A 16,732-nucleotide genomic window follows, 5' to 3' on the forward strand; every position below is an offset into this window, starting at 1 on the left:
GGGTTGACATCAGAAAAATATTTTGTGTGACAACAGATGGTGCTTCTGCCATGGTTGGAAAACAGAAGGGATTTGTGAAGTTACTTGAAGATCAGATTGGCCACCCAACAGTCAAATTTCACTGTATCATCCACCAGGAAAACCTGTGCGCTATGATTTCTAATTTAGAGCTTAATAATGTGATGAATACAGTGGTGCGAATTGTGAATTTCCTTGTTGCTCTATCTGCTTTGACTCATAGACAGTTTCAAGCACTGCTAGAAGAGATGGACAGTGCTTATAATGACATTCCACTTCACAACAACATTCGGTAGCTAAGTCATGGCAAAGTTCTGATGCGCTTTGTAAACTGATTTGATGCAATCAAGGCCTTTTTGTCGGAAAAAGGACAAAACTACCCCAAACTGGATGATGACAAATGGCTGTGTAAGCTCATGTTTCTAACTGACATCACCGCTCACCTAAACGGACTCAACTTCTGTCTCCAGGGTGCAGCAAACGGGTCTGGAGCTTTATGAAGCCTGGAAGGCATTTGTTGTAAAACTAGCAGTTTTTTCTTGGTATATTCGAACTTCGACTTTCTGCTACTTCCAACACATAAAAGAGCTATCGACACGTTGCACTGTCAGTGTCGATGAGATTGGAATGTACATGCAAGAACTGAAATCAGAATTTTCTGACAGATTTCAAGATTTCCAGCGATTTGGCCCAATGCTTTCTTTTCTAATTAAACCTGAAAACTTCAATGCAGGTGACTTGGATTTGTCTGAATTTCAGTGGATGGGTATTGAAGATTTTGAAATGCAGCTCATTCAGTTAAAAAGCTCAGAATTGTGGCTATCAAAGTTTGGAGATCTGCAGAGTGCACTTGAAGCTACCGAGAGAGATCATGGGGCCTCTATTCTGACCTGCTGGACGTCCCTGCCAGTGAAATTTAACTGTTTGAAGAAAATTGCATTTGCAATGCTTTCAGCATTTGGATTCACATACTGTGTGAACAGGTATTTCCACACATGAGATCTGTCCTCTGTGCCTTTCAGAGTCAGTTAGAAGCCTGCGTGCAGCTTAAAGTATCCAAATACATGCCAGACATTGGAAAACTCAGCTAGGAAAACCAAGGGCAAGAATCACACTAAACTGATAAGATATGCATTTTAATTAAATTTTTAGTGAAGCATCTTAAACATTTAAAAAAACCTTATTTACTTTACATACAACAACAGTTTAGTTACGTAATATAGACAGAGAGAGAGAGGGAGACTTTAAAAACGTTAATGTATTACTGGCACGCAAAACCTTAAAGTACAGTGAATAAATGAAGACTTTGCACACCACTTCTGAATGGCTGCCAACCCCTGATGTATTCCATAATATTTAATTTGTATTCAGCAAGACAGCTGATGTGCCTTTATTGCGAAGTTTTTGCAAATAAATCTGACAAATTTCAGGGAATATCAAAAAACCCTGTGACTGACATTTTTGATTCTCAAGTTTAGTGCTTTTAATTAGGTACCTTCTGCATGTCCAGAACCTTCAGCATCCTCAGGTTCTGGCATGCAGTGGGAAACATGCTCCATTATCTTTAGAAAGAAATTGCAGAAGAGTGATTTTTTCAAATGTCATTTGCTTCATTTTGGTTCAGGGATTGGTTGGAAAGGGGGTGACCGCGGAAGGGAAGGGAAGGGAAGAGAGGAGGGGGAGAGGGCGGGGCCTGGGCAGAGTGGGGGCGGGGCCCAGGGCAGAGCAGGGGTGGAATATGGGCAGGGCCACAGATGGGCTGGGGAACTAGCCTCCCCAAGCTGCAGCTTCACCCACCACCCATGACAGCAGATAAGAGCAGGTCGGCTCCCGCCCACCCAGCGCGCACTGTAGTGCCCTTAGGCAGCAGCCATGTTCACAGAGCTGAGGGCGCCAGCGAGGCCCATTCTGGGTGAGGGAGAGGGCTTGGGGGTCTCTGCAGGGAACTGTGACTCTCTGCCACCCTGAGGCAGGCCAAGTGGCTCGGTATCTTTGCTGCCTCATCGCTCTCTCCCCAGGCTGCGAGCCCAGGCTGCTGTCGGGCATAGGGGCACCAGTTTAATAATATTGCATTGGGCCCCATAAATCCTAAAGACGGCCCTGTGAACTGCCTGACAAACAGACATAGAATAGCGTTTCGGCCCAAGGCTGTACACAAGAGCTAGCTGACTATCAGAGGATTATAAAAACTTGGTTGGTACGTTCCCACAAGCTCGCACTGCGTTTTCCTCCCTCTCTGCCTTCAGACCTGCTGCTCCTCAGGGGAAGGGCTGCCCGTTTCAAGAACCTCCTTGAATCTCGTGAGGTACGTAGTGGCAGCAAAAAGCTGGAGCAGCAGCAGGGTCTGAGCCCCAGCTAGTGCCATGAAACCCCCACTGAGTTCAGAGAGTTGAATGCAAACGCAGGTCTCGCGCAGAAACAAGCCAAGGCCACCAGCCAGAAGAGCAGCCGAGAGGCCCAATACCACAACCGTCACTTCCCAGGCCTCTCTGGTGTTTGCATATTGGGCCTGTATGATTAAAAATGGGGAGAAGCTACAGAGGACCTGGACGGTATATACACAGAGCCTTGCCAGTACTAGGTCAAACTGGTCAACCCCCATGTCCATCAGGTCCTTGAATTCTAGGCACTGCAGCTCTCCAGCCGTCTGGTTCCACAGGCAGAAGTTGTAGAAGCCTATTCTTTTGTGGGGAAGGTTGATGATGTTCCCAGCTTCCCACATCAGGGCATAGAGCAACAAGAAAAAGGACCCTGCAGCCAGGAGGAGCATGCTCCAATACAGCTGGCATGCCCCAGTTCGCTGCTTCAACAGACCCATTCTAGATTAAAAACACTAGCTCCTCAAGACCACGGTAGCGCCTCCTCGAAGAGACCTGCCATGAGACATGAATGGGAAGAGTCGTCAGCGTTCATGCCAGTAATCCCACTGCTACCTCCATCCCCAGGTAACATGCTGACAGAGGGAGTGGTGCATCCCCTTCTCAATGGCTGGTCTACTAGAGGGTAACAGCTTACTAGTGCTCAGAGACTTAACGGTCAGAAGGGACCATCATGATCAGGTCTGACCTACTGCACACTGCAGGCCACAGAACTCACCCCGCCACTCTTGTAATAGACCCCAACCTCTGGCTGAGTTACTGAAATCCTCAAATTTCAATTTAAAGACTTCAAGTTACTGCGAATCCACCATGTAGTCACTTGCAGGTTTAAACTAGACCCCTGCCCCATGGTGCAGAGGAAGGTGAAAAAGCCCCAAGATTCTCTGCCAAGTTCAAAGGCTGCTGACTGCTTATATAAGTGGCTGTTACACGCACTGTTAGTTTCCTACATGTGGCAAATAGGGACTTTCCTTCCTCTGGGAACAAGCAAGGGAAGAAAGGAGCAAATTCTGTGAATTAACCAGGGGAACATTTAAACATTAAACTAGAAGCAAACACGATTTCCTGCCCACAGCACTGGGCTGCAGGTACAAAGGTTAGAATTCCAGCTGTCTGTGCAGTGGAGCTACAGTTCGAAATGTGACTAGAAATACCCTCGCAGGATTCTGTTCTCTCACCAATCCCACAGCCAGTTTGCTCCCCCGGTGACAAGCCAGGAGACGGTCGTTCTACCCGCCAGCCCCGCAAATGCCACCTGGGATCTGCAGCTCAGCCTGTGCTCTGCCTCCCTCACATCAGTACCAGGAATGACGATTCTGCAGTGGGCGCTTGGCTGATGACGTATGAGACAGACCAGAGGCTTTGTCCCCCTCCCATAGCTTGGTTAGCTGGGTAGTGCTCACTGGAGGACAAACAGGGCTGTAGCAGGAGGGGCTAACACACAGCTCTGTGACATGAGGACCCAGTCCCTTGTCTGACTGTAACCCTGCTGGAGGGCTGGCAGCCTAGGGATAGAGGCTGAGGGAACTGAGGATGCAGCACAGTTAAGCTGCCTTAGGGCATTTGCAGTTTTTCCAGTGCCCACCCCCACAATGACACTGCCAAGAACTGGAGGGCGTCACATCTATTTTGCCTCATCTGAAGGCCCGGTGATATGGGACCTTATGGGATGGGAGAGGGGACAAGGGATACCAGAGCACAACCTCACATTAGAGACTGACACCCATTTCACTGTGCCACAACTCCTGCATTTGTGGGGGGAAGCGGGGACAACAGGAAACAAGCTGAGATGCCCACCATCAGCAGGGGAACTGTAGAGATAATCAACATGCTTCCTCCAGCCACTTGTAAGAGAAGTAAAGGCAAATGGGCCAGGTTCTGACTTTTATGCACTTGTACATGCTCCCTCCCAAAATTGACTTTCCCCAGGGATGGTCAGCCAAAGAAGGGGAGAAAATTTGGAAGAAAGAGTATGGATTGTCTATACCTGTTCAACTCTTGCCTTCTTGGTGGGTACCAAGAGGGAAAGTGAAAGTGCCTCATTGGGCAAACATGCCCACATGATCCAGTTGATACAGTGCAAATAGTTATGACCATGACACATTATTATAGCCTTAATCTGAAAACAAACACTAAAAGCAGCAGCTTTTAAGCAAAATGGTCACTGTGCGGAGGAGAGGCATGAGCATTGCCTGGTTGTTTGCTGCCAGTTCCACCGTAAGTTACCCATCCGTGTGTCTAGCTTCAACCTAAAGATCTCTGTCAGGGTGGGGCCTTCCAGATACAAACTCTTCTGTGCTGGCCTGGGAGTTAGTTATTAGGCCAGTTAGTTGCCAAGCTTGATGGTGTGAAAACCTTGGTGTCATTTACTATAAATGCCTAGATTAGCAGCATTGTCTCCTCCCAGGGAAAGCACTTTTGCTTTCAATTCTGGTGAACAGAATAATGAATCATAGGAAAACAAACACCAGGAGTGGGATTCCTATTGCCTGAAGTGGCAATTGGGTGCCTACCTTTCCCTCCTGAATCCAACAGAGGGAACTAAACGATCTGACCGTGGCCCCTAGACCCCCAAGGAGATAGGTGCTGTGGGAACCAACCTGAAGGCTCTTGTTCAGCCTGACTTCTTAGCAGCCTTCACTGACGACTTCACTCTTAGCTCCTTGGCTTCCTTTCAGGTGTATTTTTGGGGCTTGTGGTTTAGGCTGAAAACCAAATTCAGATGTAAAAAAAAAAAAAAAGAGTCCCCAGCAGGCCTACGCAGGGAAAGGGATCAGCAAGAACTGCTGCCTTAGCCTCTCAAGGCTGACTTGCTGGTTGTGTCTGCATGTAGGTATCAACAAGGGGCTGGGAGTGAGTGGGGGTCAGCCTACTCCGTGCTTGGCTTTGAACACTTCAGAGAGAGAGAGAGAGAGAGAAAGAGAGAGAGAGAGAATTTGCCTCTTCAAGCATAGTTAAGGGTAAGATTATGTAATGAAAGTTACAGATTCTGTGACTTTCAGAGACCTCCATGACATTTTCCAGCCCTGGGGTGGCAGGCTGGATCTGTCAGCTGGTGGGGGCTTTGGAGCTCTGAGATGCCTGGGCAGATCCACCCTCAGATGTTTGGTTCTGGCAATGAGGACTTCACTGAACTCCCTTTGGATCCTGCTATTGGCTGTCACCACTGAACCACCAGAGGCAGGTGCTGTCTCACGTCTCCCAGAGCCTGGCAGTTATCGCCTGGGGAGCGGATACACTTAAAGCCTCTAAGTCACAAGCTCAAACCATGTTTTAAATGTATCATGGTGGGACCACTGGCCTGTGCTCAGGGCTCTGGGTGTGGCTGTAGCACAGGTGGTTCCTGGGAATCCTCAGTGCTTCCAGCCCTGTGCTGAGAGCCCAGGCCAGGGATCTGAACTTGCGTCTCCCAGACAGTGCTCATAACTAGTAACAGGTCTCTACACTAACCAACAGATCACAATCCATCTTCCTGCTATTTGACAAAGGCTTATACGACAGTGTAGGTGCCCCCTTCCCGCCGCCTGCCCAGCTCACCCACTCTTCGAGAGAGGAGGCCAGTTCTCTCAGCATTACCCCTACACCATCAGTACCTCACTTCTGCTTCCGCATGCTTCGCTTAGAGATCTTCTGGCGAAGCCTGAATGTGCTCCTACGCTTGTCAGTGGGGTCCAGTGCACTGTAACAAACACAACCACACAAATAGCTCAGAAGCAGGTAAAAGCCAGACCCGGGGGACAAGGGGGGGAACCACAGGGCAGGCACATAGTTGAGTAGATTAATAGTTTCCCCTTGATTTCCACCTGGGGCTCCCTGCCACCCTCCCCAAAAGACCCTGGTTTCTTGCTGCAGCCTGCCCCATCCAAAGGGGGATGAGATCAGGGGGTGGGGGTGGTCCCAGCAGCAAAAAAATCTACTGGCTTACTTGGGGTTCTGGGCCTAGTCGGGGTGGGGCAGAAGCTGGGCCAGGGAGCTGGTGCCAGGCTGGCGGCCTGGGAAGGGCTGGCTTGGGAGTGGGCACTGGGCTGGAGGCCTGGGGGAGGGGGCTGGTGTGGGAGTGACCACAGAGGGAGCCCCCAGCAGCCCCTTTCAGTACCGCCCTAGCCCCAATCATGTTCCCAACCCAACTTCCAACAAGTGTAAAAATAAAAAATACAAAAATAGAAAAAAAATCTTAAAAATAAAAATCAATGTTAATTGTCAAATTGAGAACAAAATTAAACTGGAATTCTGCCAGACCCACCAATGATGTAAAGGCCCGAAGTCTTGCCATGGCCCTGATTGGATACTCAGTAATACACTTGAGACAGGTCTGGCGGCAGGGGGTGGCGAACTACAATGCCCCATCTGGAACCAGCCTGAAACCCAGGTGGCTATGGGAGTGTAACAATATCAGGAAACTCTATTTAAATAACTGTTATTCTCACATGATGAACTACACAAGGTACCTCCATCAGCACTGAAATGCAGCTAGTGGGGTGGGGCTGCAGCCAGCACTCTTCAATACAGTATTGCAGGGAGAAGGCCAAGGCAGTGGAGTAAAGCCCTGCTCAATTAGGAAGAGCCCACAGGGTCTTTGATATGCCCACAACACAGAGAGGGTCATGGTTTTTAATGTCGCAGCTGAATTCCCAACCTCAGCCCCTACATTCCATGGCATTCAGTGGCCACAGTTCACCCCAGCTGGTGCTGACGCAGGGCCCTGCTCAGGGGTCGAGGGGAGGCAGCTTGCACATTGGCTTCCAACAGCCCCAGAATTCCCAATTTGGGCCCTGGCACTGCTCAGGGAAGCCCAAAGGGCTGCTCTCTGTGTGCCCCAGTTGCTGTGGCATAGCCAGGGTGAAGGCTTGCCAGCCACCTCTCCCGCCTCCAGCTGCCCCGGATGGGTGTGTGCAGAGCCAGCTCAGTGCCTGGCAGAGGCCCCCTAAACCGGGGTATTCTGGAGAGTAGGCCTTACAGCTGCTCTGAAGTCCCTTTGTGACAGCAAAAGTGAACCAAAGGGGGAGAGGGCAGTTCATAAATCTCCCCAAAGTACTTCTCCCAGGAAGATGAAAGGCTGAGCTGACCCACTGGGATTTAAACTTGCATGTGATTGGTGCTGTTCTTTCCTACATAAAGGGCACATGCATTCTTCCAAGCCCAGGGAATGTCAGCTTGGAGCCAGGGGAAAAACAAAGACAGGAAAGAACTCTGTGCACGTGCGAGTGTGTGCCCTGCCCACCCGTCCATCCATCTCCAGAGTCTGCAGTGACTCTGGCTCTCAAAATGGCTGCCTGTCCTGCAGGCAGCCAGTAGAGTTCTTAGATATTTAAAAGGTGCCAGAAACAGACATCAATTACATTGTCAACACACGCCACCAGCAGCTGTTTTCAGGTGGGCACCATTGGGGCCTGTCATCAGGGATAAGCTCTTCCTCTGCCGTTCTCATGCAGTAATTCATCTAAAGGCTCTGTCCCTGCTAATCTATCATTCCTATATATCAGCAAGGTCATGGCCCAACTACCTGCACCAGTATGGGGAGGGCCTGGTGGTCTTACCATTTTCTACTGCACCTGCTTGTTCCATCACTCCCTTGGTTTGAATAGAGGGTGCCCCACTTCAGAGGGGAGGATCTGAATAAATCAGGCAGCTCTCCAAAACAAGATCAGTTGCTCAGCCCTTTCTTACCCTGACACAGTGCCCTGGTTCTGGCTTAGACAAGTACAGCCAGAGAGAGGGTGAGAAACAGAAGGAACAGGGGAAGGAGAGAGAACAATCAGAGCAGAGAAGACATCAGAGAAGAGGAGAAAAACAGAAGAAGTCTGAAGAAGATCCATGCTACCAGAAACAGCGGCCCTGCCAGTCCCACATGGGGGGGGGCTACTCTTGGCTTCAGGACTTGGCAGAAATAACAGAATGACTAAGTCGTCTGACCCAATGTAAGCACTCTGAAGAACTAAACCACAATGAAAAACAAACAAACAAAGGGGGAGGAGGAAGGGAAAAGATATTCTGTTTCCTTTGGCATTCCAGATTAATCACCAGTCTCCTGAACATCTCTAGAGCACACCCTAAAATGCTTCCAGATTGCATGTGTCACTCTGGAAGATGGGAACTAGAGCAGCTGTCCCCCTCCACCACCATTTGAAACTGAAAAACATTCAGCAGTTCAGACTTGACCCCATGACATCTGTTTTCCTCTCGGGCCCCCCACCCTACTCCATTCTGACACAGCTGGAGTGTTCTTCCTCACCTACTGATCCCTGCTAGGTCTTTGCCAAACCATTTTGAGACCTAAGCAGAATCCTGGACTAAATGGTGATAACTTTTGTGACAGCCCAATCCCCAAATTACAGATCTGTAGACAACTAGAGCCGTGTATCTCAACCTTTTCAGACTACTGTTCCCCTTTAGTCAGATTTGTCGTGTGTACCCCCAAGTTACACCTCACTTAAAAATGACTTGCTTACAAAATTAGACATAAAAGTTACAAAAAAGTGTCACAGCCACACTATTACTGAAAAATTGCTGACTTTCTCAGTTTTATCATACAAATACAAAATAAATCAATTGGAATATAAAGTACTTACATTTCAGTGTATAGTATATAGAGCAGTATAAACAAGTCATTATATGAAATTTTAGTTGACTAAGCACTGACTAGACTAGTGCTTTTTATGTAGCCTGTTGTAAAACTAGGCGAATATCTAGATGAGTTGATGTACCCCCTGGAAGATCTCTCTGTACCCCCTAGGGTATGCGTACCCCTGGTTGAGAACCACTGAACTAGAGTACAGCTGGTATGTTTACTGCATGCATAGGTGTGTCTGTGGAGATAATCTGTAACAGTGGGTGGACTGGTCTGCATGTGTATAAGCAGGTGGGTTTAAGTAAATGGCATGTAGTTGGTAGGGGTAGAGATGAGCTCCGCAAAGACACAGGTGAGGTCATCCCTTTCCCCTCTTCTCCCATCCTCTTCCTCCCCCTGTGGCTGGAAACAGCTCTCATCTCTTCCCTCCCACACAGTGCCAAGGCTCCTGCTGCCATGTTCTGGTGTGAACCCTGGCAGAAATCGGGGGAGGAACGTTCACTCTGAAAATGTAGGTGGGAGTGAGATTAGGTGCCTAAAGGATTCGGTAGGGGGGTTTCTGGAGCACAGTGGAGCCTACACTGGGACTTAGGTGTCTGAACCCCAGAATTAAACCCCTTTGTGCATCAGGGCCATAATTATCACTTATAACATGAAAACTAAAAATAATGAGGGGTGTTCTGCTCTCAGTTACTCTGTTTTTTCATGGTTATAATACTCCACTGAAATCAATGGTGTTGCTCATGAGTTACCCCAGTGCGAGAGAAGAATCAGGCCGAGGAGATGTAAACACTGATAGGGACATTTGACTGTGTGTGAGCCTGGAAGTTAAGTAGATACAATACAAAAATGCTAATAACCAGATTTTTACTTTTTCAATCAATTCAACTGACATCCTCAAGTAGAAATCTAATCCACTGCAAAAAGAGAGAGTAGAAAGTAGTTTCAGGTGCTTCACCTACTCTCTTGAGCCCAAGAGAGTATTGCCTATTTCTGTGATTCTTTTCAGTCACATTTTTTTCCTATTTAAAAATTTTGCTTTCTCTCCCCTCTTGCTGTGCAAAAATCCCATGCAAACAACAAAGGAAGCTGATTATACAGAGAGTACTGCCAATTTCACAGAGTAAACAACAGGGGAAACTGACTATGATGAAACTAACTATACCCATAATGCTCTCAAATAAACAAAGGAATCAAACTGAAAAAATAAATATATGTCTCCCGCTTCTCTTTCCATTACACTGATCTTAGGCATTCCATTTATAACAGCAACAGGTAAACAATTCAGACAGAAGTAGGATTTTTAAGTTGATAGGGTCCCTTTAAAAGACTCAGGAGGGAATGGACTCCGGTATTTTGCATGCACAATATAATCTCAAAGAGACATCGCTCCTAGCCTACCAGCAGAGTACTTACATGAGGACCATCATTGTGCTGATTGCTGAATCCAAAAAGAAATACCAGCAAGAAGCGGCACTTGAAGTCCCGTTCAGTTGATCCTCTTTAGCACAGTTCAACAGCGCTGTCTGCGATGGTGTGAGAGAAAACCTCCAGCCTATGCACTTCAGCTGGTCTGAAGCTATTTACTTATAATGATAATCTTTGCCCTTGGTTAGGTTTTGACACAACACCCAGCCGATTTCACTTTCATTTTGACGGTTTGAGACTTCCCACACAATACTGGTTCTAGCCTAGTCACATGAATATTCCCAGTGCCACACCCTATTGTTAACCAATTTACAAAACAAATTTAGCAGGGAGCTTGGAGTGCTCAGGCAGATTTGCATTTATTTCCTCGGTTGCTACTAAAAAGGAGGTTAAGAGTAAAGCCAGGCTTCACTAGAAACTTTTGCCAGTAGAGCAAGTTCAGTTGCGGTTGTGATGTTTTACAACTTTTCCATACCAGTAAAAGCCCTAGTTTAGATAGTTATACTGGCCTAAAAGTGTTTTTGCTGTGGCACCTTATTTTGCTTGGGGAACAGCTATAAGCTATACTGGCGAAAGCACTTTTGCTGGTATAAGCTGTGTTCACAATAGGAGGGTTTGTAAAAGCAGTAAAGAGTCCTGTGGCACCTTATAGACTAACAGACGTTTTGGAGCATGAGCTTTCGTGGGTGAATACCCACTTCGTCGGATGCATGTAGTGGAAATTTCCAGGGGCAGGTATATACATGCAAGCAAGCTAGAGATAACGAGGTTAGTTCATTGAATGTATATACTTGCCCCTGGAAATTTCCACTACATGCATCTGACGAAGTGGGTATTCACCCACGAAAGCTCATGCTCCAAAACGTCTGTTAGTCTATAAGGTACCACAGGACTCTTTGCTGCTTTTACAGATCCAGACTTACATGGCTACCCCTCTGATACTTGAGAATAGGAGGGTTTGGCCATACTATACTAGCTTTTCTAGTCTAGACCCTGATCTAAGTCTTTTTTCTCACTCCCACTGACCCTCTTTTCTTCAGATCCCAACTTTTAGTATAGCTTCTGGTGGTTCTGAGTGTCTACTGCCCTTCACACACAAACACACCCATTGTCTATGAAATTCTAGATCTCTTAGGAACGGTCACACTGCACAGTGGTTATCTGTCAACTACTTCTCAGAAAAAGTTCCATGTGGCCAGCCAGATAACTAGTGTGGTCTGGCAGCCATGACATGAAGGAGAACGATATCTATCCCCAAAGAACTGTGCAGAGGATTAGTTATAGAATCTCTTTAAAGTGCTCTGAAGGTGTAAATACGTGTATGGATTATTTTTATCTTCAGCAGAATCAGTCAGGAGATCAGATCAGAGCCCCAGAAAAAAGCAGCAATTACACCAGCTTTTTGAACTCTGATACTTCCAGGCTTCAAGTAAGTCACTCCAAACTTTGCAAAATCAGAGAGTGGTAAAAAGAGGGGTTTTTATCTTTAGGATCTTGGGCTCATTAGTCACAGAAAAGAATATACACAGAATTGATTTGCTTCCACTGATACAGTGTAGAATGAGCATGGACTATGAAATGGAATTCTAACCTGTTCCCCATTCACACTAACAGATCATTTACACAAACAAGTGGAAGAACTAAGTGCCTTGAAGCAAAAATATTAATTCACCTTCTTGACTCAAATTTCTACACAGATTTGTTGAAGAAAGCACCCTGAGTTCACCATGGTCAGAATTCACACAGCCTAGACTGGGAGCTACGTAACAGTTACCTAAAGAAGATGTAACGGTATGTCTATGCTGGCAGAGTTACAGTGCCGACTGTTACAGCGCTGCTCAGAGAGCACTGAAAGGAAACCACTATTGTGTGTTCACACTGGGTATGGCTACACTGGCACTTTACAGCACTGCAACTTTTGCGCTCAGGGGTGTGAAAAAACACCCCCCTATGCGCTGCAAGATGCAGCACTGAAAAGCCTCAGTGTAATCAGTGCAGCAGCGCTGGCTGCACGCTACACCCGTAGAGGATGTGGTTTATGTGCAGCGCTGGGAGAGCTCTCTCCCAGCGCTGGTGCTCTGACCACACTCACACTTCAAAGCGCTGCCGCGGCAGCGCTTTGAAATTTCAAGTGTAGCCATACCCACTGCCAGCTGCAGGTGCAATAGTGTGTTCACACTTGCAGCACTTGCAGCAGTATTCGGAGTGGTGCAATCTGGGCAGCTATCCCACAGAGCATCTCTTTCTCTTCTACCACTAAGAGTTGTGGGAATGTGGAGGGGGTCGCGGGGCATCCTGGGTCCTGTCCCGATGCCCTGTGATGCATTGCTTCACATCCCAGCAATGCCTGTACTTCCATCCGCATTTAACACCATCTTTCAACCCTTTGTGTACTGCGTGCTCTGCCTCTTCAGTCTGCAGAAATGGATCCTGCACTGTTGACCAGTAAGCTGCTCGCTCTGGCTAACACGTCATGAATGGCAGTGGAGTTATTCCTTAAACTACAAAAGCAAGTGGAATTTGACATTGATTTTGCCACATGTAGTAGGTCTGACACAAGATTGCTTGTGGCATTCCCAGAGGTGCTGGAACGCTAGAGACCAGGGCTATTATAGGGGCACAGCACAGGGTCACAAGGATCAGGGATGCCTTGAGGCAGCAATTTGAAGCTGAAAGTCACTAATATTTGTTGCCATGCTTGGGAATGCAGTGCTTGTAATGCTAGGAGGTGATAGTGATTGGTGCAGAAGATGCACTATGAAGGTGTAAGAAAATTGCCTGTTGCTTTGCAGGGCTCTGTTTGCTTTCAATTAATGGAATAATGATCACTTTCAAACCAAAACAATTCTTTTATTAAAAAACAACCACCAGAGGGGAGAGAGAAACAAAAACACACACATCAGCATTGTTGCATTTCTCCAAGCTCCTGACTGCATGCATCTCTGACCTTCAAGTCATCCTCTGCCTCTGGGTCCCCCTCCGCCTCCCACTCCACATCCTCGTTGAAGATTTCCTCCTCTTGGCTTGGTCCACTCTTGACTAGCACGCAAGCCACCGAAGTATCCACAGTGGCCTTCGCAATGGAGGTGAGGTCACCATCAAGTATCGTGTCCAGCTCTTTGAATAACCAGAAGCTTGTGGGTGCAGCACCAGAGTGGCAGTTTGCCTCCTGTGCCTTGTTGTAGGCATTCTGCAGCTCCTTCACTTTGACCCTGCACTGCAGTGTGTCCCAGTCATGGCCCCTTTCTGTCATGCATCATGAAATCTGTTTGTAGGTATCATAATTCCTACTGCTGGAGTGCAGCTGGGACCAGATAGCCTCTCTCCCCAAATGCTGATGAGGTCCAGCAGCTTGGCATTGCTCCAAGCAGGGGATGCCTAATGCATGGAGCAGGCATGGTCACCTGGAAAGATGCGCTGAGACCACCACATGTGGCACCAAGCAAACAGGAAGGGAATTTTAAAATTCCCAAAGAAGGGGTGGGGATGATGGTTGATCATCTGAGGGCAGGGCAGTAGAGTTCAAACCAAGGACCAGAGAGGTGAGAAGAGGCATTGTGGGACACCTACCGGAGGCCAATTGCAGTGCTGTAATCAGTGAGGGTGTCTGCACTGGCACCATGGTGCTGTATGGCCAGCACAGAAAGCTGTACGCCTCTCATCGAGGTGGTTTTTTTACAGCGCTGCTGTGACATTGCAGTCCACAATGTTTTATCTCTGAGGGTGACATATTATCTGTAATCAGTTTCTTAATGTATTAGGCTTAGACTTGAATGTTTTCACTTTATTTTGCTTGGTGACTTACTTTGTTCTGTCTGTTATTACTTGAAACCACTTAAATCCTACTTTTAATACTTAATAAAATCACTTTTGTTTATTAATGAACCCAGAGTAAGTGACTAATACCTGGGGGAGCAAACAGCTGTGCATCTCTCTCTATCAGTGATATAGAGGGTGGACAATTTATGAGTTTACCCTGTATAAGCTTTATACAGAGTAAAACAGATTTATTTAGGGTTTGGATCCCATTGGGAGCGGGGTGTCTGGGTGCTGGAGATAGGAAACCTGCTGTGCAGTTTTTGGGTTAAAGCCTGCAGCTTTGGGGGTGTGGCCCAGACCTGAGTCTGTGTTTCAGCAGGCTAGTGTGTCTGGCTCAACAAGACAGGGTTCTGGAGTCCCAAGCTGGCAGGGAAAATGGCTCAGAGGTAATTCAAGCACAGCAGGTGACAGTCCCAATGGGGTCTCCGTGACCAAATTTGTCACAGCTGCAGCTGCACAGTTGTGGCGCACTAAGTGGCTTGGCAGCAGGGCCAGCTCCAGGCACCAGTGAAGAAAGCAGGTACCTGGGGTGGCCAACAGAAAGGGGTGGCACTCCATCCTTTGCTGGGATGGCAAGTCCGGGTCAGCAGCAGTGGCACTTTGGTGGCAGCTGAATCGGTCCACTTCAGTCTTCGGCAGCAATTTGGTGGGAGCTCAATAAGGTTTTTCTTTTTTTTCTTTCTTCTTTTTTTTCGCAGCCTGGGGCCAGGGCTGCCCAGAGGATTCAGGGGGCCTGGGGTCTTCGGTGATGGGAGCCCCCTGCCGCCAAATTGCCACCGAAGACCCGGAACTTCGGCGGCGGGTGCCGGGGCAGAAGGATTTCCCATAGTGGGTATTCGGGGCACTTCGGCAGAGAGTCCCAGAGCGGAAGGACACCCCACTACCAAATTGTCACCGAAGACCTGGAATGGAAGAAGCTTAGGGGCCCCGGGTCCCACCAGAGTTTTCCAGGGCCCCCGGAGCAAGTGAAGGACCCCGCTCCAGGGGCCCCAAAAATCTCTTGTGGGGGCCCCTGCGGGGCCTGGGGCAAATTGCCCCACTTGCCCCCCTCCTCCGGGCAGCCCTGCCTGGGGCGGCAAAAAAGCTGGAGCCAGCCCTGCTTGGCAGTGTATACACCCAGGAGTGACAATGCAGAAAGCTGCTTTACTGTGCAGAAATTTGCCACTGTAGACAAGGCCTAAGAAAAAGACCAGTAACCAGAGAATGTAAAAGTGCAATAGAAGCACATATAAAACAAGTGACATGAAAGATGTCAAAGTTAGAATCAGGACTCACAATTCATCAGACCACTCTGTTTATTAGCGTAGCGCTTTGCCAATAACATTCAGAATATGTCAGTGGCCATGCAAGGCTTAAACAGTCTTATTTATACAGATAAAAGAGCGGGAGTTAGACAAAGGGACAAAGAAAGAAAAAGACAGTGAAAACCACCTGAGGCACAGCATGTATATCCCACTTCCTTACTAACTGTTATCGATCTAAGGCTAATACTTCACCAATTGCCCTTAAACAGTGCAATTGTTCTATGCTAATGTCTGTATTCCTGACACCTGGATTGCAACATTCCAACAATTTTGCTTAAAGGTACAGACAACCCATTTCTTTAATCCTTTCTATTCTTACAAAATATAATTCATTCTACTTTCACAATCCTCCTTTTGGGTCTAGGCGTACGCCAATGACCAATCCATCACTGGGTTCCACAAATTAACCGTTCTTAATCTCTTTGTTCATCAGTGATATTCAAAAATCATCAAATATTAGCACTCTCTCTTTGGGGCAGTCATCTGAGTGACACAATTCTGGATACAACAGGAGATTAACTGAAAAGCAGACAAAAATACTAAGATTCCAAACAGGATAGTTTAGGGCTCCCTGAAACAACCAGCTTCCTATGCCAGAGAATTGAACAGGTTACTTAGCCACTTCCATAAAGAACTGGGCTCTTCATGAGGAAGATATGCGATTTGTTCTAAGTGGCTAGCGCGATCTATTACCTCATTGGTATTGTCAGGTATAAACACACAAACATTCTTTCCAATGAGAGCACAGGTCCCTCTTTGGCCGCCAGCACTATGTCTAATGCTTGACGGCTTTTTGGAGGGCCCACCTGTCGGATCACCCCTGTTTCTTTGGCCAGGGTTTTTAAACTTTCTCCGGTTTCATTTGCCATTATTTCAACCACTGCTTGTAACCTTAGGAGTCTTTTTGGATGGTGTATTACTCCCCCAAGTGGGATAAAGGAAGTGCCAATGGCCTCTTCCCAAGTTAAGGGGCTTATGTTATGTATATACCATTGGGCATCTGTTAAGTCCCTTCTTTTTCGCCTGAAATTACGGAGGCGTGTTCTCATGGAATGGGAGGACTCTAGTACTCGAATTGTGGGAAGAGTTGGGCTGGATAACAGATACCTGACCAGTTAGCTGGTAATACAGTATAAGCTTTGGTTCCACAAACCCAGTGATGGCCTATTAAGGCCGGAAGGGTCGATTGCATCCATTTGTTACATAGGTATCTGCAC

At 47.4% G+C, this 16,732-nt stretch overlaps 1 protein-coding gene and 1 long non-coding RNA gene across 3 annotated transcripts; one reads left to right on the forward strand and one right to left on the reverse strand.

Annotated features, from left to right (window-relative positions):
* Positions 1–1,137: 1,137 nt before the first annotated feature.
* On the reverse strand, positions 1,138–10,717 carry TMEM140 (transmembrane protein 140). 2 transcript variants are annotated; one of them, XM_032788605.2, is made up of 4 exons: positions 10,381–10,713; positions 5,990–6,075; positions 4,997–5,101; positions 1,138–2,891 (listed from the first exon to the last, which is right to left on the reverse strand). In XM_032788605.2, the coding sequence occupies exon 4, from the start codon at positions 2,834–2,836 to the stop codon at positions 2,261–2,263; it is 576 nt and encodes a 191-aa protein (XP_032644496.1). In that variant the 5' UTR covers positions 2,837–2,891; positions 4,997–5,101; positions 5,990–6,075; positions 10,381–10,713; the 3' UTR covers positions 1,138–2,260. The 2 variants fall into 2 exon arrangements, with proteins under 2 accessions (XP_032644496.1, XP_032644497.1); XM_032788606.2 differs by lacking the exon at positions 4,997–5,101 and having other exon boundaries at positions 10,381–10,717.
* Positions 10,718–11,565: 848 nt separating this feature from the next.
* On the forward strand, positions 11,566–14,943 carry LOC116829656 (uncharacterized). Its single transcript, XR_012656180.1, has 3 exons — positions 11,566–11,821; positions 12,090–12,261; positions 12,530–14,943. It is a non-coding gene; the product is annotated as an uncharacterized LOC116829656 (long non-coding RNA).
* The last annotated feature ends 1,789 nt before the right edge of the window (positions 14,944–16,732 follow it).

The sequence above is a fragment of the Chelonoidis abingdonii genome, chromosome 1, assembly GCF_003597395.2.
Source record: "Chelonoidis abingdonii isolate Lonesome George chromosome 1, CheloAbing_2.0, whole genome shotgun sequence".
In the NCBI taxonomy this organism is placed as follows: domain Eukaryota; kingdom Metazoa; phylum Chordata; order Testudines; family Testudinidae; genus Chelonoidis; species Chelonoidis abingdonii.